Genomic DNA, 21724 nt, shown 5'->3' with positions numbered 1-21724 from the left:
GTACGATGCAAATATCAGACACTGAAGACGTGGCAACCTTAGTGGCTGACTTTCTGAACATGTTATGATCTCCTTTCTTTCAGTTACAGAGTAGAGACACAGAACCACATAAAACTAGCTCTCCAGCAGAAAACTCTATACAAGGCACTCACTGCAGCTTCTTTTCTCACATTAAAATCTCAGTTTAGGGCAGGAAGCAGGAATCAAGTTAGCACACGTTATACTGAAATGGGACAAAGAGCTAAACCAACTACATCCTGGATGCAACATTTCGCAGGGAAGCACTTCTGAGCCCGCTAGACAACATGCTAGGCCTGGCTTATTTTACTCTTGACGATCATGCAGCAAAAGTTCACAGGTGACAGGAAACAGCAGTATCTGTATTTTCCCCAAACAACCTCTAATACAAAAGAGAACTCTGCAAGAAACAACTGTGTGAGTCCAAGCACACAGAAATAAACACTTCATTTAGGTGCTCCGCATCATCACTCTGGAGGAGCTCCTCTGTCTCCAGTAATAGCAAAGGAAGCCTAATAGAGATCAGACTCCTAATTAGGTCCTCTAAATTAGCTACCTATGCTAGTCAGTGTGAACCTCCTCCTAAATCCAAACCCAACATCAACAGATCACAAATGTTTGTAATGTACCAGATTGTCTGTTGCTCCACACAGTCCGCAGTGGATTAACAATTGCTATTGAATTTGGCAAAAAGGGATAGTAAGTTAGAAGACTGTAGCAAAACATCTCATGTCTCAACATGAACAAGCTTCCATCAGTTGGACATCCCCTGAATGCAGATATGGTAAACCTGGTGAATACCACAGAACACACACACGTTAATGACTAATTTTTGTGCCTTTCTTACACATCCATTACACTGAGTAGGCCAACCATGTCCATCCAAATTTGTATGTTCATTGCTCCCACTGCTCATCATGAAGTTTGATGTATTAATTGCTCCTTCATGACACAATACCTTTGCTGGGAAAAAAGCCAAAGATCTCACAATTCATTAACACCAAGCTTGGTAGTTTATGTTGTGACAGAAGTGAATTGCCATCTCTTTTGAAGTCTCTACTGTTTAAAATAACAGGCTGCCTACTCATATTACTTCAGCCTCCCAAGTACAAATGTAAACAATCACTACAGCCATCAGCTATCTTAATAGAAACACTGGCTTCAGGCCTGAGGTTTTTCCAAGGCTGGCTGAAGAAGTATGTGGAATGGAAGACAGACAGCGCAACGACTAAGTTTGACCCAACTCGCACTCAAGGCCCCAGGTGATACTGGCAAATATCTGTGTACATCGCCAAAACTGGACCATTGCAACCTGCGACCAGTGGCTTCAGGTCACTACTGAAAGTGCTTTCAGGATTCTTTGTAGGGGTGAATAGAAGGAGTGCCTACTAGCAATCATAACAAAAACCTATACTTTACAAACCATCATTCAATAATAAAGATCTCATTAGCTCATTAACATTTCTATTTACGATTTCCATAGCATAGTGCCAAAGGCATTCAAGCCTAGGCCCTACTGCTCTATAAAAATGTGACTTAAAAAGGTATAGAGGGTGGCAATGTTCCTGGGTGTAATTCAGTTTGAGATTAAAACAACTAATGTAGAGATGTCTAGATGTGGCCTAGGTTTCTAATCTCCCACTACAGTCAGTGGAGATCTAGTCAATGCAATCAATGGAGCCAAGAGAACTATTCAGCTGATCAGTCAGTAGGCACCTACTTTAGAGTTAGACAAATAGCTCTCCAGGTGCTGTTGTCCATGTATTGACTAGATCTGCATTGTATATAATGGGAGTTTAGACACTTAGCACACCTGCAGACATCCAAATTTAAGTATCTTACTTTGGAGATGAATCCCATCCTCCTCTGTCTCAAAGAGATCAGAAACTGGACAGAGGAAAGCTAAAAAGAGGTAATGCATTAAAGTAACAGAAAAATATAACAACAAAAACACTGAGCAAATTAGTTGCATTAATGCTTCTAAAATACAACATAAAAGACCACGTAATGCATTTTTAAAGGCCATTTACTTTGCCATTAACTACTGGAAGCTTAAAAAGACACCCCGTGTGATACAGAGCAGAATAAGATTCCTGCTCTGCAGATACATTTGGGCAAAACGTTTCATGCACAAGCAGTCACAAACATGTTCCTGAGCCATAACGTAGCAGAGGATAAATTCATATGTCTGTTACACTGGACATGAAGACTACATTCCTATTCCTTTTGAGACAACATGTATAAAACATGCAAATTTTAAAAAGACAGTCTCAAGCACCATTAATGAGTTTACACAAATGCATGTTTTGTGAGTTTGAAAATCAGATATAACAGCACAATGCACGCAAACACATAGAAAATATAAAACTCTCTCCCTGGTAGTCTCTCCCTTAATATGACGTTCATAAACAGAGAAAAGTAATGTCAAAATCAGAACCTGTTGGGGCAAAAGAGAGGAACTAACTCCAAGAATAGAGGAAGAAAAGCCAGGGCTCCCAGTATCCAAGAGATTCACCACCTCCAAATGGGATTCCAAAGGGGAAATGAAGGGGAATGAGGACAACAGAAGGACCATCTGGGGACCCTCACTAAGATCCTGGAAGGTATGACGCCTGCAAAATCTACCCACTCCACTGATTATTAAACTCAGATGTCCATCTACCTTCGCTCTACAGATATAACCAGAAATGACAGGGAGTGGATCAGAAATGAGAAGGAGGCTGTAGGAATTATCATGGAGTCTGGAACCTGCTGATGTTTTATTAGCAGTGTTAGACATATACTGGTAATGAAGTTGTGATTGAATAGGTGAGATGGCAGAATGGCTTTGACATCTTCACCATGGGGTGATGATGGAAGATATTCAGATACAGCAATAGGTAAAGAAAGATGGAAAAAAGTCATCATACAGGAAAGAAACATGCTCTAAAGACAGACTTCTAAAGACAGACTTGATAATTCCTCCAAAATCTTTATGCCATATTTATATACATGGCCTAATAATATGGGCTAATCATAAAGGACTAATCAAGCCCACTAGTGAGGTGCACTTCAAACTAAAACAATAGAGTTTACTGGCAAAAACCCCCAGAACTATTAGGTATAGAATATAGTGCTGTGGATCACTGCCAAAACTAAGTTTTTTAATAAAAAGAGGGGTTAAAGAAGGGGCCAACATGCTGACAGTGGCACATTTATCTCAGCCTTTGATGGCTGAACATTAATGCAAGAACTACAAATGGTACATAGGAGGACTTGGAAGGTTTAGTTGACAATCAACATTTTGACTTAATTGGCAAAACGGAGATGTGATAATTCATATGACTGATAGTAATATAAAAGACTAAAGCTTGTTTGGGAAAAAAGAAAAGAATGACAACAGAACAAAAAAAAGCAGGCATACTTCCATAAATGCAGAATTAGTTGTGAGAATCCCCTACGAATTCTGTACAAGTGAAAAAGGAGTTAAAGAAACCTCACAGCTCCTTAAACAATATTGACCACACTAAGTGCAAAGTATCCTGCTAAGGAATAATGGGGATTGTGCAATCAAACTAGATTGTCTTAGTTATGAGCTCACTGTTGATCTCACGGCATGCAGGAAATGGAAATGAGGTCAATTTACTAAGTAAGAATACACAGAAGAACATGGCATAATGGGCCAAAATTAGATGCAGCTGGCAAGGGATGTCAAGCTCTGAAAGAAATAATTCTGTAAGTACATTAGCAGTAAGAAGTAGATAAAAAAAAAAGTTAGTCCACTGGTCGACAAAGAGAAAAAACTGCAGAGGGATACGTAGACAAAGCTGATATTCATAATGCCTTTTTTGCATCCATCTTCACTGAAAATCTGTTGCACTGAGGTGCTTAATACAATTAATACCGTCAACAAAAGGATAAGATCTCATCCTTGAATAAGCAAGGATCTGAGTAAATATTATTTAAATGTATTCAAATCAGCTAGCCTTCATGGATTTAAGCCAGTTAAATGCCTAATGCTCAATGTATTTCAGAACTGTTAAAAGTCACATTTCAGAATGCATGGAGCACTGAAGAGAGTGGGACAGCTGTAAAAATATAGGATATACACACACACACACATATACACACATATATATAAATATGTATGTATCACCTATCTATCACTTATCTCTTAAAGACTAAACCAGCTTCAGGGCAACTCTGTTGCCTATACAAAGGCATCTAATTCTTTTTGAGATGCCTAAGGCAACCTAAGATGTTCATATCAAGCTGGCAGATACATCCCAGAATCTACAGTGGACATGTACCCTTCTAAAGAAGTATTCAGGTACTAGACTACATATCATATGCCCATTCTCAACTGGAACTAGAAGCCTATGTTTAAAAATCTTGCTTGTTCCCCCTACCTTTATGTTCTTGAAAATGTACGCAATGATTAAAGAACATGAAATTGAACTATACACAACTGCCTGGAAGATAACAAGAAGCTGAGCTACAGCCAACACGGATTTGTCAAGAACAAATCATGTCAAATCATTCTAATTTCTTTCTGACAGCAAAAAAGGCCTTGTGCTCAAAGAGAAACAGCAGAAGTTTTAACAATACTGCTTCATGTAACGTTTTCTTAAGCAAGCTTGGATATATAAACTAGATAAAATCATAATTAGGTGGCTGCAGAACTGCTAGAAAACTGAGAAACTCAGAAACACTATTTACTTTTTATCAAATGGGAGGGATGCATTTCAGGGACACAATAAAAAAAAGGGAAGGAATTTGCAAATAATATCAACCTGAAAGAGACTGAGAGCACAATGAAAGCTAGAACTGAAATTGAGAATTCTCTCAACAATTTTGAGAATTAGTTTGGAAACAATAGGGTTAAGTAGGACAACTCAATAGAGGCAGATGCAAAGTTCCAGACTTGTGAAGAAATAATTTATTAAATAAATACAAAATGGATCTTCAAAACTGGACTGACTGGCTAGGTAATGCTTCTGTAGAAAAGGATATGTGGGTTACGTGGGCTGATCACAAACTGAATATAAGTCAAACTTGACATACAATTGCAAAGAATATGAGCAAGGCACTAGAAGTTATAAATGGAAGTACTGAGTAAAATATGAAAGCAATTCTGCTCTACTTGGTGTTACTTATCACCAGAGTTGGAGTAATATGCTTAATTTTGATTGTTCTAATTCAGAAACAATACAAAGTCCACCATCTGACCACAGATTTAGGGTCGTATATATATGTAGACTGCATTAAGAAGGGTTATGTCTCAAGAAAAGGAAACAGGGAGATGGGGTTACTGCCTTCATGTTTGAAGGCTGTTGCAACGTGAACACAGTGAACACAGAGCAGTAAGTAATGGGCTTAGAATTACAAGGAGAAAGATTCAGAGTTGATCCTGAGGAAAAAGCATTCTGATAGTACAAACAATGAAGCACTAGACTCTCTTATTTGGAGAGGTTGTAGAACCTCCATCACTGGAGAGCCAAAACCAGTTTAGACAAATATCTATCATGAACAGCAGACATTGTTGATTCTCCCTCAAGGTAGAGAAGACCAGATAAAATGTCCTCTCAGTATCCTCTCTAAGCATATTTATTATGTAGATATATAAAAGGGTCTTTAAAAAGTTCAAAAATAATTTAGTTAAAGAGTCTGTTTCACAGTTTACAAAGATAATGGACAGTATATCAAGTTGCCATCAATTACATCATCATTAAAAAGAAAACCAAAAGTGCTCTCACACTTATTTTTCTTCTGATCAGTTGTCAACCTCTTTTTTTAATGAAAGGTACTTAGACAATACTTGCATTCTATCTTCAAAGCCCTCCAGTCTCTCCATGCCCTCTCATGGTTTTAAGTAAGCTTCCAATCAAGTCACTGTATGCAATCTAGTCCATCTGGCCCACTGACTGACTACAGTAAATGATTCACAGCTGAAGCAACCAGCCATCTGGACAGTATGATTTTCAGCAATAATGTGATTTGGTAAAATAATGACTTAGCTTTGCCTGTACACTATTCAAACCATGGATTGCACTTAGTTCCTAAACATCTTAAGTGGATATCATAGCATGAGCATTGCACCTTCTCAGCACCATCTCCCAGCTCTGCTTATCTCACACTCTTGTTCTCTGGACCCATCTTTCTCAAACATACACCATTTGTAAAAGCCACCACACTTATGCTTCATGATGGTTGGAAAGAAATCTTACAGTCCATCAACAACTCCTTTGCTAGCAGTTGATAGCAGAGGCATATCAAAAGCCAAGCAAGATACTTCTACTCTTGAGGCTGAGCAAAGAATCCCTGTAGAACAGACTTGTCATGAAGTCTAACAGCCAGAGACTACCACTTGGAAATACATTATACGTCTCCAGCGTGGCTGCAAAGGGTACTATTAGAAGGCTGTATGTTTTGTTCATACCAGTGTTTTCTAGAAAAACTTGCTAATATTGCAAAATAGACAAGGCACTAACAAAGGGAACAGAACTTAATATTGTTTATATTTGCTCTTGTCAATCTCTGGATTGTTTAATTTCTGACTTACATACTCTTCAGAAACTTCTAACAAGATCTGCTTCTAGTTCTCTAAGCTGGAGTTCTTTACAATAATGCAAAACAGTGATTCTCCTGCTCAATATTTTGGCTAATGATCTGGGAACTAACTGCATCGAGGAGTTCTCCACAGCTAAAGTTCTCCCTGCCAAATAATAGTTGTCAGCTATAAAACTTAACTTGTATCCATCTGAAAAATATTTTTAAAGAAACTTGCCTGTATTTCTAGTATGAAAATCATTGTGGAAGTTTTTTATTTCCTATAGGATACTGCTGACTGTTCAAGTTTGCCATTACCCCTCTAAAAGTCATTTTTCCATGTATACAACTCCAATTCAAAGAGACTGTGATAAATGGAACCAAACTAAAAGGATGTTGTAACAGTTGGCAAGTCTATAATAGAGAATGAGTGTGAATGTGCCTGGGGAAGGAAAGGAAAAGCAGCTGTAGTTGTCACAGAAAATCTGTAAGTTCTGTTAAACAATGGCTGTATTTGTGATAAAATGACAGTTTTTCTGCTACACAACTCAATGTTAAGCAAAGAAACTGTATTTTTCAGTAGTCACTAATATAGGAGCAGTACTATACGGTGCCAATGACACCAGATAAAATCAAAGGTTCAACTGACCCTTGAAAAATCATGTGGAAGAGATCATGTAAAGAAAGCTGCAAAAGATCCCATAACAGCCAATTACTAGGAAAGCTGACAAAGCAGAAGTTTTCTATTTCTATTTAACTTAGCTGGCATATGACTGAAAAAGGGGATATTTACTTCTCATAAATATTTTAGCCCATTTAATGCAACTGCGGCTACTACTCATATATAAATAGAAAATGCTTGATGCATATATCTGATAAACTCTGCCAATAATCAATGTTTACTTTTAGCACGCAAAAGACTTCCATGGATTAGTTGTCTATTGAATGAAATACAGCACTTGATTGTAATTAAATCTGTTGTTCTTCACATTTAATTTGGTTCTGGTAGAATAAAAGCTCAAATCCAACATTTTTTCTTAAAAACCCCTTTTTATGCCTGATGTAATTTTTACTGCCCTTTTCTGGATCCTTTTCACAGCTGTACTGGCCATACTTAATATTCAAGATGATGACATAATACTATTTATTTAATGAAATGGTATTTTCTCTCTTTGATGCAGCCTCTTTGTTGCTGTTGCTTAACTGTTCATTGAACAGATGTTTCCACCGTGCTGTCCACAATCACGACTGTATCATCTTTTCAAAGCTAATTTAGAAATTATCAGTGGAATAAACCATATCATTATATCCAGTGTAAAACAATGTATGTTTTCCTGCACTAAATCCCCACTATCACCATTAAGCCTAAATGTCTAGCTTAGAATGCCTCATCAAGGAACTCAGTATTGGACTACTTCTGAATTTGTGGGTAAACCTTACATTGTCAGAGAAACATCTACAGAAAGACAGAACTCAGGAGTCCACAGGAAGTACCTGTAGATTTGACAGTTAATTCAATAATCATGTTTCCCTCAGAAGTGGCAGGGAAGACACTTTGGACATCCAGAAAAAGGAACTATATGGGGATTACATAAGTGGCACTACTGGGCCCCCCCCAAAAAACTATGTGAGGGGGGCCAATAGAAAAGCTGAGGACAGCAAAACAAAAACATCTCAAATGGGAGCTGCCATGCAGTGAAGAGCAAAATAAAAACACTAGACTCAATAAATTCTTAGATAAGTATCTGTACGAGGTTGATTTAAGGAATTAGGAATTCTGTAAATTCTTTACAGAAACATAAAGACAAAGTATACTTCTGCAAATTATTTTAGTGAAGAAAAGAAAAAAAGAGACAGGAGCCTATTAGCTTAAAGTACAAGATTTTTCAGTAATCTCCAAAACAAGAAAGAAGCACATTCAAAGGAGGAACCTGGCTGTTCCATTAAAATGTAACGGCACACTTTAGATAGGGATAAAAATCAGAAGCCAGGGCACAAAATGAGATATACTAACAAAGAAAAACAATAGCAGTAAGAAATCATCTTAAATAATGTTAAAGGGCTAGTTCATTACTCAACAGAAAAAAATAATGACTGATGGATTATGCAGAAAAGTTTGACATTTGCAATGCTTTTTTTTTGCACCGATCTTCATTAAGTGGGTCATTTGTGATTAGGTGGCTAATACAATTCACACAAATGGAAAAGGGAAAGACTTCATCTTCAAATAAGGAATGAACTACCTGGAAAGCATGAAAATGAGTCAGATATTTTAAAATCTCAAAAATCTCTCACAAACTTCACTGTAGAGCTCCTAGAGAATTACTTGAACCAGTCCCAGAACTGTGAAAACCTGTGGACAATTGATAAGAGACTGGAAAACCTGGAGTAGGACAAACACAGCATGTTAGGAAAAAAAGAAAAAAAATAAAGAGGACCCACACATTCTCACACACACAGAGCTGAGATTTCAAATCCTGAAAAAAAAGGGAAATAATGGAACAAAGAACCCAGAAGATAACAAAGAAATTAGCACCACTCAGGATGAATTTCTCAGAAGAAATCATGCCATATCAATCTAAATGCCTTATCCGAAAGGACTGAGGATAGAGAATAAGCAGTAGATATCATATACAGAATCATGAATAGATGCATGTAGGTTGTGGGACACCTAATCCCAGACCATGACCAGAGGTCATCTAATCTTCAAAGCCAGTCCAGTTACAGCAGATTGCTCAAGGCCTTGTCTACTTGAGTTCTGAATACCTCCAAGAATGGAGCTTCTGCAGCCTCTTCCAGTGCTTAACGGCTCTGTGACAGTATCTTCCTGATATCAAATCAGAATCTCCCATGTTCCAGCTTGTGTCTGTTGCATTTATGCTATCACTGCATGCCTCCAAGAAGAAGTACTTCTGTGTTCTCTACAGAAGCTCTATCTTCTCTACACCTTCCCATTAGCTAGCTGTGGACTGCCATGAGATCTCCCCTGAGCCTCCTCCTCTTCAGTGTGAACAGATCCAGCTCTCCCAGCCTCTTCTGTGCTCCACCCCTTTAAACATCTTGGTAGGCCCCCACTGGACTTGCGTCAGTATGTCAGTGTCTTTCTTGACAGACAGGGTCTCACAAGTGCTGAAGAGAGGGAAATAATCACTTTCCTTCACCTGCTGGCTATATTCTTTTTAACACAGCCCAGGACGCTGCCAGCTACCTTTGCTGCCAGGGTGCATTGCTGGCTCATGTTCAGCTTGCTGCCTACCCAGAACCCCAGGTCCTTTTCAGCAGAGCTGCTCCCAAGCCAACCAGTTCCCAGCCTGTATAGTTGCAAGGGGTTCTTCTTTCCCGGATGCAGGACTCTGCATTTGCCCTTGAATTTCATAAAGGTTCCTGCTGGCACATTCCTCCAGGCTGTCTAGCGCCTGCTAAATAGTAGCTCTGCCATCTACCCTACCTACTGGTCCCCCAATTTGATGTCATATACAAACCCGAAAAGAGTGTACTACATTGTGTCCTCCAGGCTTTTATACCTATTTCAGTACCTTCATAAATATTTGTAGTTTGTTACATGTTGTGACATGCTTTGGTTTGGTACTTGTATGATGGATGCAGTAGAAAAATAAATTTTAGTTGCAATTTCTTTAACTTGAATGCAGTCAGAAAATACAGTTTGCTGCACTTTCTGATTTTCCTTATATTTTGTTTGTTTTTTGCTTCATTTTAAAACATGCTTTATCTTTCTATTTTGCCAGATTTATTATTCTCTTTAAATTTTTCATTTAATTCCTTGCATCTCAGCTCAACCAGATTGGATCCTATTGTCGTTTTTGACACTACAGTGTATTGGAATGAATATAGCCATCCCACTTGTCTTCTTGATTTAGACAAGGTCTAAATTAACAAGTCACATTTCATTTTGAAAACATATGTTTGCAATTCTTTGGTCTTACTCGGCATATTTCCTGCTTTAGTGAAGAAGGAAAAGGTCTTTGTTTCTTTCTTTAAAAGACTCTTCTTCCTTTTCTCCTCCTCCTGTCTGAAGCAAATATTCCTATAATAGTAGATTTTATTTATATGGATTGATTACCTCATAATCAGGACTAAATTAAATATAGCCATATTCTGGGTCAGGTTATACTGTGTTGCTAGAAGGTGAGACCTATAGAAGAGAGATTATACTGAGTGAACAGTAGCAGTCAAGTTGTATTACACCAAAATTGCTAATTTAAATTGGTATTTTCACTTGTTACCTACCTTAAGTACAAAGTTGAGGTGACTGAGTTTGTGGGCGAAACAACTCTGAGAGCAATCCATAAATCAGATGCATGTATTGCTGTATCCCTTTGTGTGGACGTATTTGTCTTATCATTCTTTTACTTCTCAGCTTTAGTATAGTCTGTTTTGTACTCAAAACAGCAGAAAGGTCCTGATCAGTTACATCTTCTCAGAAGCAATTTTCTTATACTCCCATTTCCCTACTTTAAATTCAGAACCTCTTTCATTGTCGTTGTCTTTAAATACATGGAAACTGTTTTAAGAAAGGATAGATTTTTCTTCAAAGTCACAGTGCTGTGTGTAAATGTGTACATGTATTTTTGTGTTTGAGATAAGTCTCTAAATGTTCCTTATCTTTAGGCAATGAAGCAGTTGCTATCCTTTTGTCTCTGTGTTTTTGGCAATTGACTGTTTTTTAAAATGTTCTGCAGCTTCCAACTGCATTACTTCCCTCACATTCCTACCATCTGTGTCCGCAAGATCTGAAATATGTGTTTTGTACTAAACTTGGTAATTTTAAACTTCTTTACTATTCATTCTTCCCCCTTTTTCTTCTCATCTACATCTATATTATACTCTGCTTTTCTTTCCACCTATTTCTCTTTCCTTTCTTTATATTTATCAAACCATTGATGAGAGTATGCCTTTCTTCAGGAAAGAGGCAGGAAAAACAAAAAGGGGTCGGGAGGGTTGCCCTCTCTGTGAAGTAGCAGCTCATACGTATGGAGCTCTTCTACGTATCTGCCCTCATTGAGGGCTTGTGGGTCAGGATCAGAGGAGAGGCCAATGACATAGGTGACATTGTAAGAATTTGTTACAGACCACCCGATCAGGATGAGGAAATGGACAAAGTCTTCTTTAAACAACTTGAGGAAGTCTATATCACAGGTCCTGGTTCTTATGGGGAACTTTAACTTCTCTTGTATCTGTTGGAAGGACAACATGGTGGGATGCAAACAGGGAGATTTCTGGAGAGTGTCAGGAATAACTTCTTGAGACTGGTAATGGATGGACCAACTGGGGGTGATGCACAGCTGGATCTGTTATTCACTAAGATGGAAGAACTGGTTGGGCTTGTGGTAATCAATAGCCTTGCTAACCTTGGCTATGAAATAGTGGAGTTCAAGATCCTGAGGGGAGTGAGGAAAGTGACTACAGACCCTGGTCTTAAGGTGAGCAGACTTTGGGCTCTTAAGGGACCCAGTAGGTGGTATCCTGTTGGAGGCAGCTCTGAAGGGCAAAAGAGCTCAGGAAAGCTGGCTGTTCTTTAAGAATAGCATCCTCTAAGCACAAGAAGGGCCCATCCCGATACTTAGGAAAACAAGTATATGTATCAGGAGATCACCTTGGCTAAACATGTAACACATGAGCAAGGTCCAGTGCAAAAAGGCAGGTGGAGGTGGAGTTGGGAACAGGCTCCAAAGGAGGATTTTAGAAATATTACCCCAGCATATAGGGATAGTGTTAGGAAAGCCAAAGATCAAATGGAGTTGAGAGTTGAAAGGGACATCAAGGGCAACATGAAGAGCTACTGCTATGTTCATGCTAGCAGGCTAAACAAGGAAAATTTGGAACCATTGCTGAATGCAGTGTCTGATTTAGAGACAGTGGACACAAATAAAACCAACATACTCTGTGCCTTCTTTGCCTCAGTCTTCACCAAAAAGGTCTCCCAGGCTCCTGAGCTTAATGAAAGAATTCAAGGAGAGCTACTAGCAGTAGATGAGGGCTGAGTAGGCATTATTTGTGAGAACTTGACCCATAGAGGTCCAGCTCAATGGGCTGTTTCCAAGGGTGCTGAGAGAATTTACCAATGGCTTTGCAAGGCTGTTCTCTAACATCTTAAAAAGGTCATGGAGATCAGGGAAGGTCCCCAATGACTGTACAAAGGAAACATTGCACCCATCTTCAGGGAAAAGGCCAAAAGGACAATCTGAGGAACTACAAGCCAGTCAGCCTCACTTCGGTCCCTGGGAAAATCATGGAGCAAGTCCTCTTGGAACACATTTCTAGGTATGCGAAGGAAAATAAGGTGATTGGGAATAGTCAGCATGGATTGACCAAGGGTTAATCATGCCTTCTATGATAAAATGACTGGATTTATGGATGAGGTGAGAGGAATGGATGTAATTTACCTCAGCTTCAGTAAGGCTTTTGACACAATATGTCTCCCACAATATTCTTGTATCTAAGTTAGGACATTACAGTCTGGATGGGTGGGCAACCAGAAGGGTAAAGAGTGGTTGGATGACTGGGCTCAGAGTGTAGTGGTTAATAGGTCATATTTTGCCTAGATGCTGTAATAAGTGAAGTACTGCAGGAGTACCAGGAATATACTGGAACCTGTCTTGTTAAATCTGGTTGAGCTGAGATGCAAGGAATTAAATGAAAAATTTAAAGAGAATAATAAATCTGGCAAAATAGAAAGATAAAGCATGTTTTAAAATGAAGCAAAAAACAAACAAAATATAAGGAAAATCAGAAAGTGCAGCAAACTGTATTTTCTGACTGCATTCAAGTTAAAGAAATTGCAACTAAAATTTATTTTTCTACTGCATCCATCATACAAGTACCAAACCAAAGCATGTCACAACATGTAACAAACTACAAATATTTATGAAGGTACTGAAATAGGTATAAAAGCCTGAGGAAAAAAAAAATTAAAATAGAGAAACATCCATAGGCTGTGATCAAGGCAGGCATGTATGAAACTTGTTTAAAAAAAGAGGCTTGGCAATTTTGCGAAAGTAAAAAATTATTAAATTATCCAGCAATGCTCACATGTTGGGGAAGATGCAGAAAGACAGATGTAAGCAGCTACAGTCTATTAATCTTCCTTTTGATAAAACAAAGCATATATGACTTTGACCTTGTGAAACAGGAGGTGAGGGGATGTTACAGGTAATCATCTAAAACTAGTCAGTTATTTGTGATGAGTGGCAGAAATGAAAATAGTGTCCTATCCCTTTTCTCTAGCCAATAGAAAGCACTGCCTTCCTAAACAAAAAATGACTGTACCCTTAAGAAAAAACATGCTAAAGAAAATTTGAGCTCAGATAATTCCAAGACAAAGAGTCATCTTCTGAAATAACTGAGTTAAAAAAACAAACAACACCTTACCCACTTTTCCCCTTTTTCTTTAAGCCAGGCTGAAATACTAAAAAATACAGAAAAGTAAGAAGGGATAACAAAGCAAATGCAGTGTTAGACAATTTTCTGCTAATCTTATTATCTCATGCCATATTTATGATACAGAAGGAGGCAGAGTGATAACAACACAGGGAAAGAGAGAGAGAGAGACAGAGACAGAGAACAAGCAGCAGGATGGATGGATCACTTCAGTTTGCTCTCCTTTTCCCATCACCTGTATCCAACATCCTATGCTTAAGTCCTTGGCTACCTTTTAATTCAGAATTCTAAGGAATATTCTGTTCTCTATCTAATTCCAGTGCAGCCCTACACTGGCGACACTGGAGGCACTGCAGACCAGGTCTTATCAACTCAGTTATTACTACTTCACTAGGAAGGAATAATTGAAACACTATACCTTGCAGTACTGCCACACATCCTTAACAGACACATAATCTGAAGCATGCCAATCCCTTGTGTCCATATACGTTACCATTATGGTCCTCATATTAGTTATACTCTCATAACACACCTCCTAGCACAGTCTTTTAAAAATGCATTTGTGCAAGTACTTTCCCACTGGTGGGGAGGAATTCTTTTCTCTTTCTAAAGCACTCATATTCTATCTAACATAAATGGAACTGGTATTGAATACACATATCCCTTTGGGGTGGGGGGGAGGGCAGTAAAAGCCATGCAGTGTACTTTATAAAATTTGTATGGAGTGAAAGATAGAGGAACAAAAGCTTCACTAGTTCACATCAGGAGAACAAACATGAGCACAGGGCCTGTCTCACACCAGAAAGACTTGCGCTAAAGGATGCTGGAGAGACAGCCACAGCTCTTGGATTCACAGCTTTCAGCTGGCACAGCACCATTGCTGTGTCCCACTAGAGGTTATAACTAAGTTGAACCTTGCTACACACCAGTTCAATTGCAATAGCTCTGTTAACACCTCTGCAATGCTTGTTTGTAAAGGTGAGACATTATAAGTATGACAAGAGACTGTAGCAAGGGCTTTAGCAATGACACAAGAACAAGAACTTCCACAGCATGGAAGCTGCATGGTGGAAAACACCAATTCACACTTCCGAACTACAGTGACCAAGAGTGTAGAGATGCCAAAACAAGACCCTTCATCAAAAATGTAAAACTTTCTATTTACACATGTAGAAGTATTGATACCAAGGGGGGCCTCTAACCATTACTGCAAGGAAGGAAGCAAGAATTCCATTACTACATCGATCAGAGCAGCCAGACTGCAATGCATTTGCAATGATCCCTAGCGGACTGCACTAGGGAGGCTGAAAGAGTTTAGTATTCCTGTATGTAACACCAACAGCAATTATGAATTAAGAGTCTTTAGCCTTCAATTCATGTAAAGCAAAACTGATGTGTGTTTATTAATACACACGACAGTGAAACATGCAGCTATACCACCCACACAGCTGAGTTTGGTAAAAAGGTAAAAACTTGCAGCTCAAGGACAGAGGGGCCAGTTGGGGGTAGTAACCTTTCCAAACACGTCTGACTGTCAGAGCTCACGATGCAGAGCCCCAAAGTCTTACTGAAAAGAAAGCTTATATGCTTTGGTATTTCTTCATCCATCTAGTCTATAAGACACCTTCATTAAAACTGCCCTAGAAAGCTCTACAAATAAAGCACATTATAACAATGTTACACTATCCACATTAACCAATAAAACCAAAGAAAACATGTCAGTTAAAGGGAGAAATGTGGCATAAAATGACCTTCAATTACTACACACACAGGGGTGCCAATTTAACAGCTTTTTTAATATTCCTAGTCGTGCTTAGGTGCAGAAGACATATGTTACATTCAACCTACTTGAAATGTTCTCCTATGAGTGCTTTTGTCATAACCTTAAAACTATTTCAGAATAAAACTCAAACTTTTACATGAACATTAAAGTAAATAACAGAAAACTCAGTAGCTTTGAAATGATAGAGAGTTGAAAAAGACAATTAAAAGGTTGGAGTATTAGCAGGAAAGGCAACTAAAGTAAGATAAGGTAACCATTTAGCTATTGCAGCACAGTAATTCCATGGAGAGAAATGCAAAACAAACTCGGGAGCAAATAATACACACAAGAATAATTTTTGCACAGTTTGATGTCTTACAAAGAAAAGGCTGGAAAAGTCCAACGGCATATCATATCACCCTAAAGTACAGATGAAGTTGAAAGCAAACATGAAGGTGGTTATACTGCCAGAGGGAAAGAACTGTGAAAACAAAGCTTCACTTACTCTCTTTTAACATAAATTTCATAGAGAGTAAAATATACACTAAATAGTATTTATTTTATTCTTTTGTACAAAACTAGTAAAACTAAGTAATACTTAGTAATACTAAGTGTCAGAACAGGAGATGACAGACCCTTCTCCTTGTCTTGTGCAAGTATAAAAGTTTTTTGTATTATTCATTGCCTTCTCTCCACTGAGGAACTCAAATTGATATTCCTAGGAATATGAGTAATTTGGGCATATCAAAACAAAGGTTATCTTTTGTTACTGTTGTTTAAATGGTAGTAACAGACACTAAGCTCATTCAAACTGTATGAAAGCAAAGAGTTTTTGAAATGGAATTCTATAGATCACTTCCTAAAAATTACTTCCAGCTATTTTAAATAGAACAAATAAAATCTCTAAATGACATCAACATGTGCATTTTTAATGAAAGATCAGCGGAAATCTTTGCATGGAGATTTAATCAACATGGAAGTGTCATCATCAACCAAAACTGAGTAGGCCAAGACAGAAGCACAGAACCTAAACATACTGCAGGCAGAGCAGCTGACCTTAACATGATGAAATGCTGTAAAGTTACAATATAACAACAATACTGATCCAAGAGATGGGTATTATTTGGGGATTCACTGATTTAGAAGCAAAGAGATTAAGGTAGGTTTTGACCCTTTAAAGAGTCCTTTGATTTAGAAATCATGTTTCTGCATCTAGTAGATTAGCTTATTATGAACCCTCATAGTCACAGGCACTTCTGGATTATTACATGGCTTAAGTATTTTTTTAAAAATATTTAAGTTTAGAATTCTCTATTTAAATAACTCTCTTGATTATCTATAAACTGTAGATTGACCCAGGGAAGAAAAATAAGAGGTTTCTAAAATTTGTTCCATCAAACAAGTAAAGCTAAGACAGGATGCAATTTTAGCTGGATCTGTTGTTTTTAAATGCTTTTATTTGTCAGATAAAATGGCATGGCAAATTGACACACAGGTCTCAGGAGGCTCTGGGATCTTTTGTGACTATATTTGCAGGAGGAAATTCCCATCCTAGGTAAAAAGGGCAGGGCAGCTGCAAACCATAAGAAGCTCAGAAGAACTCAATACCACTGCAAGAGAAAATACAGGAAGGAAAGTTAAATTCTGAAAGATCAGAAAGTAGTTAAGCATTTGCAGAGTCTGGAAAGCTGCATTATTTTAAGAGCCATCAGGAAAGACCATTTTGTTTAGGTCTCTGAGGATGAAGGAAATCACCTGAGCTTTTGTTACAATTCAGATGAGGCAGTATTTCTGTTCTTGGAGAAGTTTTACTAGACGGGCATATTTCCCTTCCTTTTCCCCTTTCCCTAGTTTTAATAGCAGGAATTTGACTGCTCCAATAGCAGCAACAAGGAAAACTGGTGCAAACAAGATATTGCTGGCTACCATTCTTCTTCAGCAACCTGTCATACAGACCTGTTAACCCATCCTTGCACAACTTATATTGTTTAATTAGTATTCAGCCTAAAGAGATTCTGATGCACTATAACAAGCTAGATACAGAGAGAAACTTCCTGCTTTGGAGACGAGTATTTACATGGTTAGTAAGGCTTCTGTTATACATAATCATCAGCTTGATGTATCAATATCAAAAGTAGGTTTCTTTGATCAAAATCCATTGTTCTTCAGCTATGGATGTTCTGATTAGAGCTGACAGAAAAAAAAGTCTTTGCTGGGATTTGTGATAATTGAAATCTTTTGTGCAGAGACTTTGCTTTCCATACAGTTTCGATATCTACATGCTTTCTTTATTGTCAGCTAGGTCATCTAGCTCTCCTGGGTAATCTCCTAACAGGCTCCCACAGCAGCAGATCATTAAGGTTTTTGAGTCTTTAAGTCTATCAGGTTGAAAAAAGAGCTGAAAATCTGGATGTCCAGATTCTAGACACGAGGTTCCCAGTTTCCAGTGATCGAAAATTCTGGAGCAGCCTGCTAAACGGGCAAATCTGGGTCATGGTTTCTATTTTGTGAACAATGTCCACATATTATTTCATTCTGAACCCTAATGAAAGTAAATAAAATCCCTGAGGAAACAACTATCTTTGACTGCCAGCTTGCCCCAATTTGTTTTACAGGCATTTTGAATACACGGAATTACACACAGGCCTCACTGCTACTGAAAGAAAATTTAAACTACTATGCAAGCTGAAATCAATTTCAACTGCGAATAGTTGATGATATAATTTATCTTTTCCTAAGGAAAAAATGAGGCAACAATCCTAGAGTTCTGCTCCAGCAAAAATCTAGTTGGAGTATGAAAAAGGATATTACCAACATCAGCAGAGGTGATCCCAACTTTTTGCACTCTGGGACATCTTTCCTAAGGGCCTTTGTTCCGTGTACCCATAAGGGGCTCTCATGACTCCCTGATAGCAACTGCAAAACTTAAAAACAAAAGAAAAAACAGAAAACACTTCCTGTGAAGCTCCTGACTTGGTCCTGAACTTTTTCTGAACATATTAGAGTAACCAGGGTTAAGTGAGAAGTTAATTATTTATATTTAACACAAACAAAATAAAAAAGAAAACCTCAAATCCCTTAACTAATGGTTTCTAAAACTGCTTATTCAAATTGACATATGCATGACAAGTTTCAGCTCAGTATGATTTAAGGAGGAGGAGTTATACTACCCAGAAAAATGGTGTTTATGACAGAAATGACAAAAGATCATTCATCATAGTTTTTTTCTGCGTGGAGCAGTAATAAAGCCTAAATGAGACTGCACTTCATTAGTAATTTATTTCACAGATCACTATATACACACACAAATAGCATAACTCTATTACATTTTTATAGTGCCATTCATTACAGTACTTCACATACTATATCCATATGACAATACAGAAATGTAGCTTTCTCTGGAGATGACGGCAGCAGCCAACTGCAGAGCAGCACACAGAGAAAAAACACTTCAGAGCCATAATAGTAGAAGTAGGAATTTTCAGAAAAAACAAGTAAAATACTAAATAAAACAACAAAACAGAACCCTCAGAGATGGGCAGCTAAGTCAAAGAATACCCTGTGTTTGCTTGCCTGATGTCCCACTTGGTTCAAATAAAAATAGACAAAGAAACCCCTGCCTAGTCCAGGAAGAGTGACTAATATCAGGGACTCTCACAAGAACTTCCTCCTGGAGTTCTCTCTTCCTCACTTGATTCTTGAACACTATAATGGTGTCTTCCACTTCCTGCAGGAAGGAAAAGCTCATCAGGTCATTTGTTTTCACCAGTTCGTATCTGGGATGCTGCTCTTTAGACACAACAAGGGACATATTCTCAGATGTCAAAAAACAGATGCAATTCTTCTTCTATTATGACCTCTGCAAAGTGAGAATTAGGGGCTGCTCACTGCTATTTTACTCAGCACAAGAAAAGAATCCCCAAATTATCACATATAGAAGACTAACACTTCAATTAATCCTCCAGAGATGTATGGAGACTCCTGCCTTACAAATGCAAATAAAAATATGGTATGCTATACAAACCCATAAAAAACTGTAAGAAGAATACAGACAGAAGGATGCCTGAAAATGCCTTGTGACAACCACTTTTTGTGACTAGTTCTCTTGGGAAGTAGTAGTGTTCAATTATGTAGTGTTGCACCATTGAAATAACACTTGAGATGTATGGATTACGTGAACATTTTCTGATATAATAATTACAAAGAAATGCGTTGCTTTTCACTAGTGAGTTATGATTAAATTCAACAAAGACATCTTGATTTCCTTGCCAAGAACTCTGCTTTAAGACCCCTAATATGAAGGAGAAATGGTTTGTCAGTTCCAGAGACTCTAGTGTTCTGTAATCCTTAAGGTAAGAAACCACTGGAATCTAAGATGGTTGGAGAGAAAATATGATTTTACCTATCAGACATTTTTATCTATTCTGGTACATTAATTAGAAATAGAAACTTCAAAACTATCAGTAAAATGTTGGTGTGCACTAGTTTTAAAATCTGTTTTACGCCTAGCAAAAAAGGTTCTCTTAAAATATGTTAATACTGATTTTGAGTGCATTTTAGGAGTTTGAGAATAAACAAGTTTATATTTTATTGCTCAGCTATTTAATGTTCTCTTTCAAATATTACACTACCGAAGTGCATAATTTTAGTCCATAAAATAAAGTATCTAATTTGGTAAGATATTGAATAAATGTATAACAATATAATTTTTCTTTCTCTTTTTGTCTCATATTGCACTGCTTTTTCCTGATTTTTATGGTAGACACTAACTACTGAGTGAGAGCTTAAGAAATAAAACCATGGCATTCGACATTACTGATTTAAGATACAGGCATTTAGGAGACCTGCATCCTCTAGATAATACACAGAAAGAGGGATACTGGCCATCTGCATAAAATGCAATGCCTTAATTGGGCAAGGTGCTTAAGAATATGTCTGAATTAAGTACATGAGTAATTCCCACTGAAATCAGTGAGATTATTTACATCCTGAAGTCAGACAGGGGTGTAAATAAAAGTGTTTTGGATCCTCTTTGCTATTTTAACCGCTAGACATGCCAGAGAGACTTTTCTTGCTCTAAGGAGTGTGGAAACTAAACAGTAAATGCACGAAGGACTAAACATTGTTGGAAACAGTATAAAATTGAATCTTTATTTCTACCTTGCCACTCCCCAAATCATTCTCAACTGAGCTGACTAATAAGAAATATGAGCCTACATTTATGAGCTTTGTACAAGAAGTTCCTTACAAAAGTTATGAGTGAATGGACTCAGTGCATCGGATCTGAACAGATGCATGTAGGCATGCATAAAAGGGGAGGAGGAGAAAAAGCCAACAGAACTAATATTGATTTGGACATTACTGGTGAAGTGCCCAGGAAGACAACAGATGAAAGGAGACTCTACGTAAGTAAAGCTTGAAGATGAGAATTTTGAAGTTTATCTTTAACGCCGTAGGTAGAGAAGCTGATTAAGAGATTGAGCAAGTTAGGACAATCTGCTGGCCAGCTGCCGTGATGACAATACAAGGAGCTGCACAGTTTTCAGAAAGAAAGGAGAAGAAACAAAGGCCACAAGGAAGCAGGAGCTGGTCAAGGCAGAGGCAAATTTTAAAGTCATTCTACCTCTGATAGCTTTACTTAAGAAACCACAGATGTTTTCTTCCTATTTTTTTCTAGAAAAACTGCAAGTCAAAGAAGTCTGCCTATGTAAACACACTGTTAAAAAGTCTCATTAAGTATGGAAATAAATATAGCATGTTTCTACTTACCTGCCTGTCTACTTCTGGAAGCAAAAGCAGGAGGTATTGTTGAAAATGCTGAGGTAAAGAAGCAAAGGTGTGTTTATTTATTAAAGCCCTCAGGTTAGTGTTCACTAGAATAGATCCTGGTGTTTCTATATCAATATCCTCAGCTTTGGTCCATTTCAAATGTCCTGGAGTAAATAAACAAAAAGTGACTTTAAACATAAATAAAGAAAGAGAATAGGAACAATAATTATTTTTAAACATTTCATATTT

At 37.8% G+C, this 21724-nt stretch overlaps 1 protein-coding gene across 1 annotated transcript in view; it reads right to left on the bottom strand.

Annotated features, from left to right (window-relative positions):
• Window positions 1-21724, bottom strand: part of ASXL3 (ASXL transcriptional regulator 3) — a 129084-nt gene that overhangs the window by 20569 nt on the left and 86791 nt on the right. Inside the window, exon 9 of the mRNA XM_067290428.1 lies at window positions 21476-21639. Within this exon, the coding sequence (XP_067146529.1) occupies window positions 21476-21639 (164 nt within the window). The remainder of the gene's footprint in view (window positions 1-21475; window positions 21640-21724) is intronic.

This window comes from Apteryx mantelli, chromosome 2 (genome assembly GCF_036417845.1).
Source record: "Apteryx mantelli isolate bAptMan1 chromosome 2, bAptMan1.hap1, whole genome shotgun sequence".
Lineage (NCBI taxonomy): Eukaryota > Metazoa > Chordata > Aves > Apterygiformes > Apterygidae > Apteryx > Apteryx mantelli.
The sequence above is the reverse complement of the archived record's forward strand: the minus strand, read 5'-3'. Positions and strand labels throughout refer to the sequence as shown.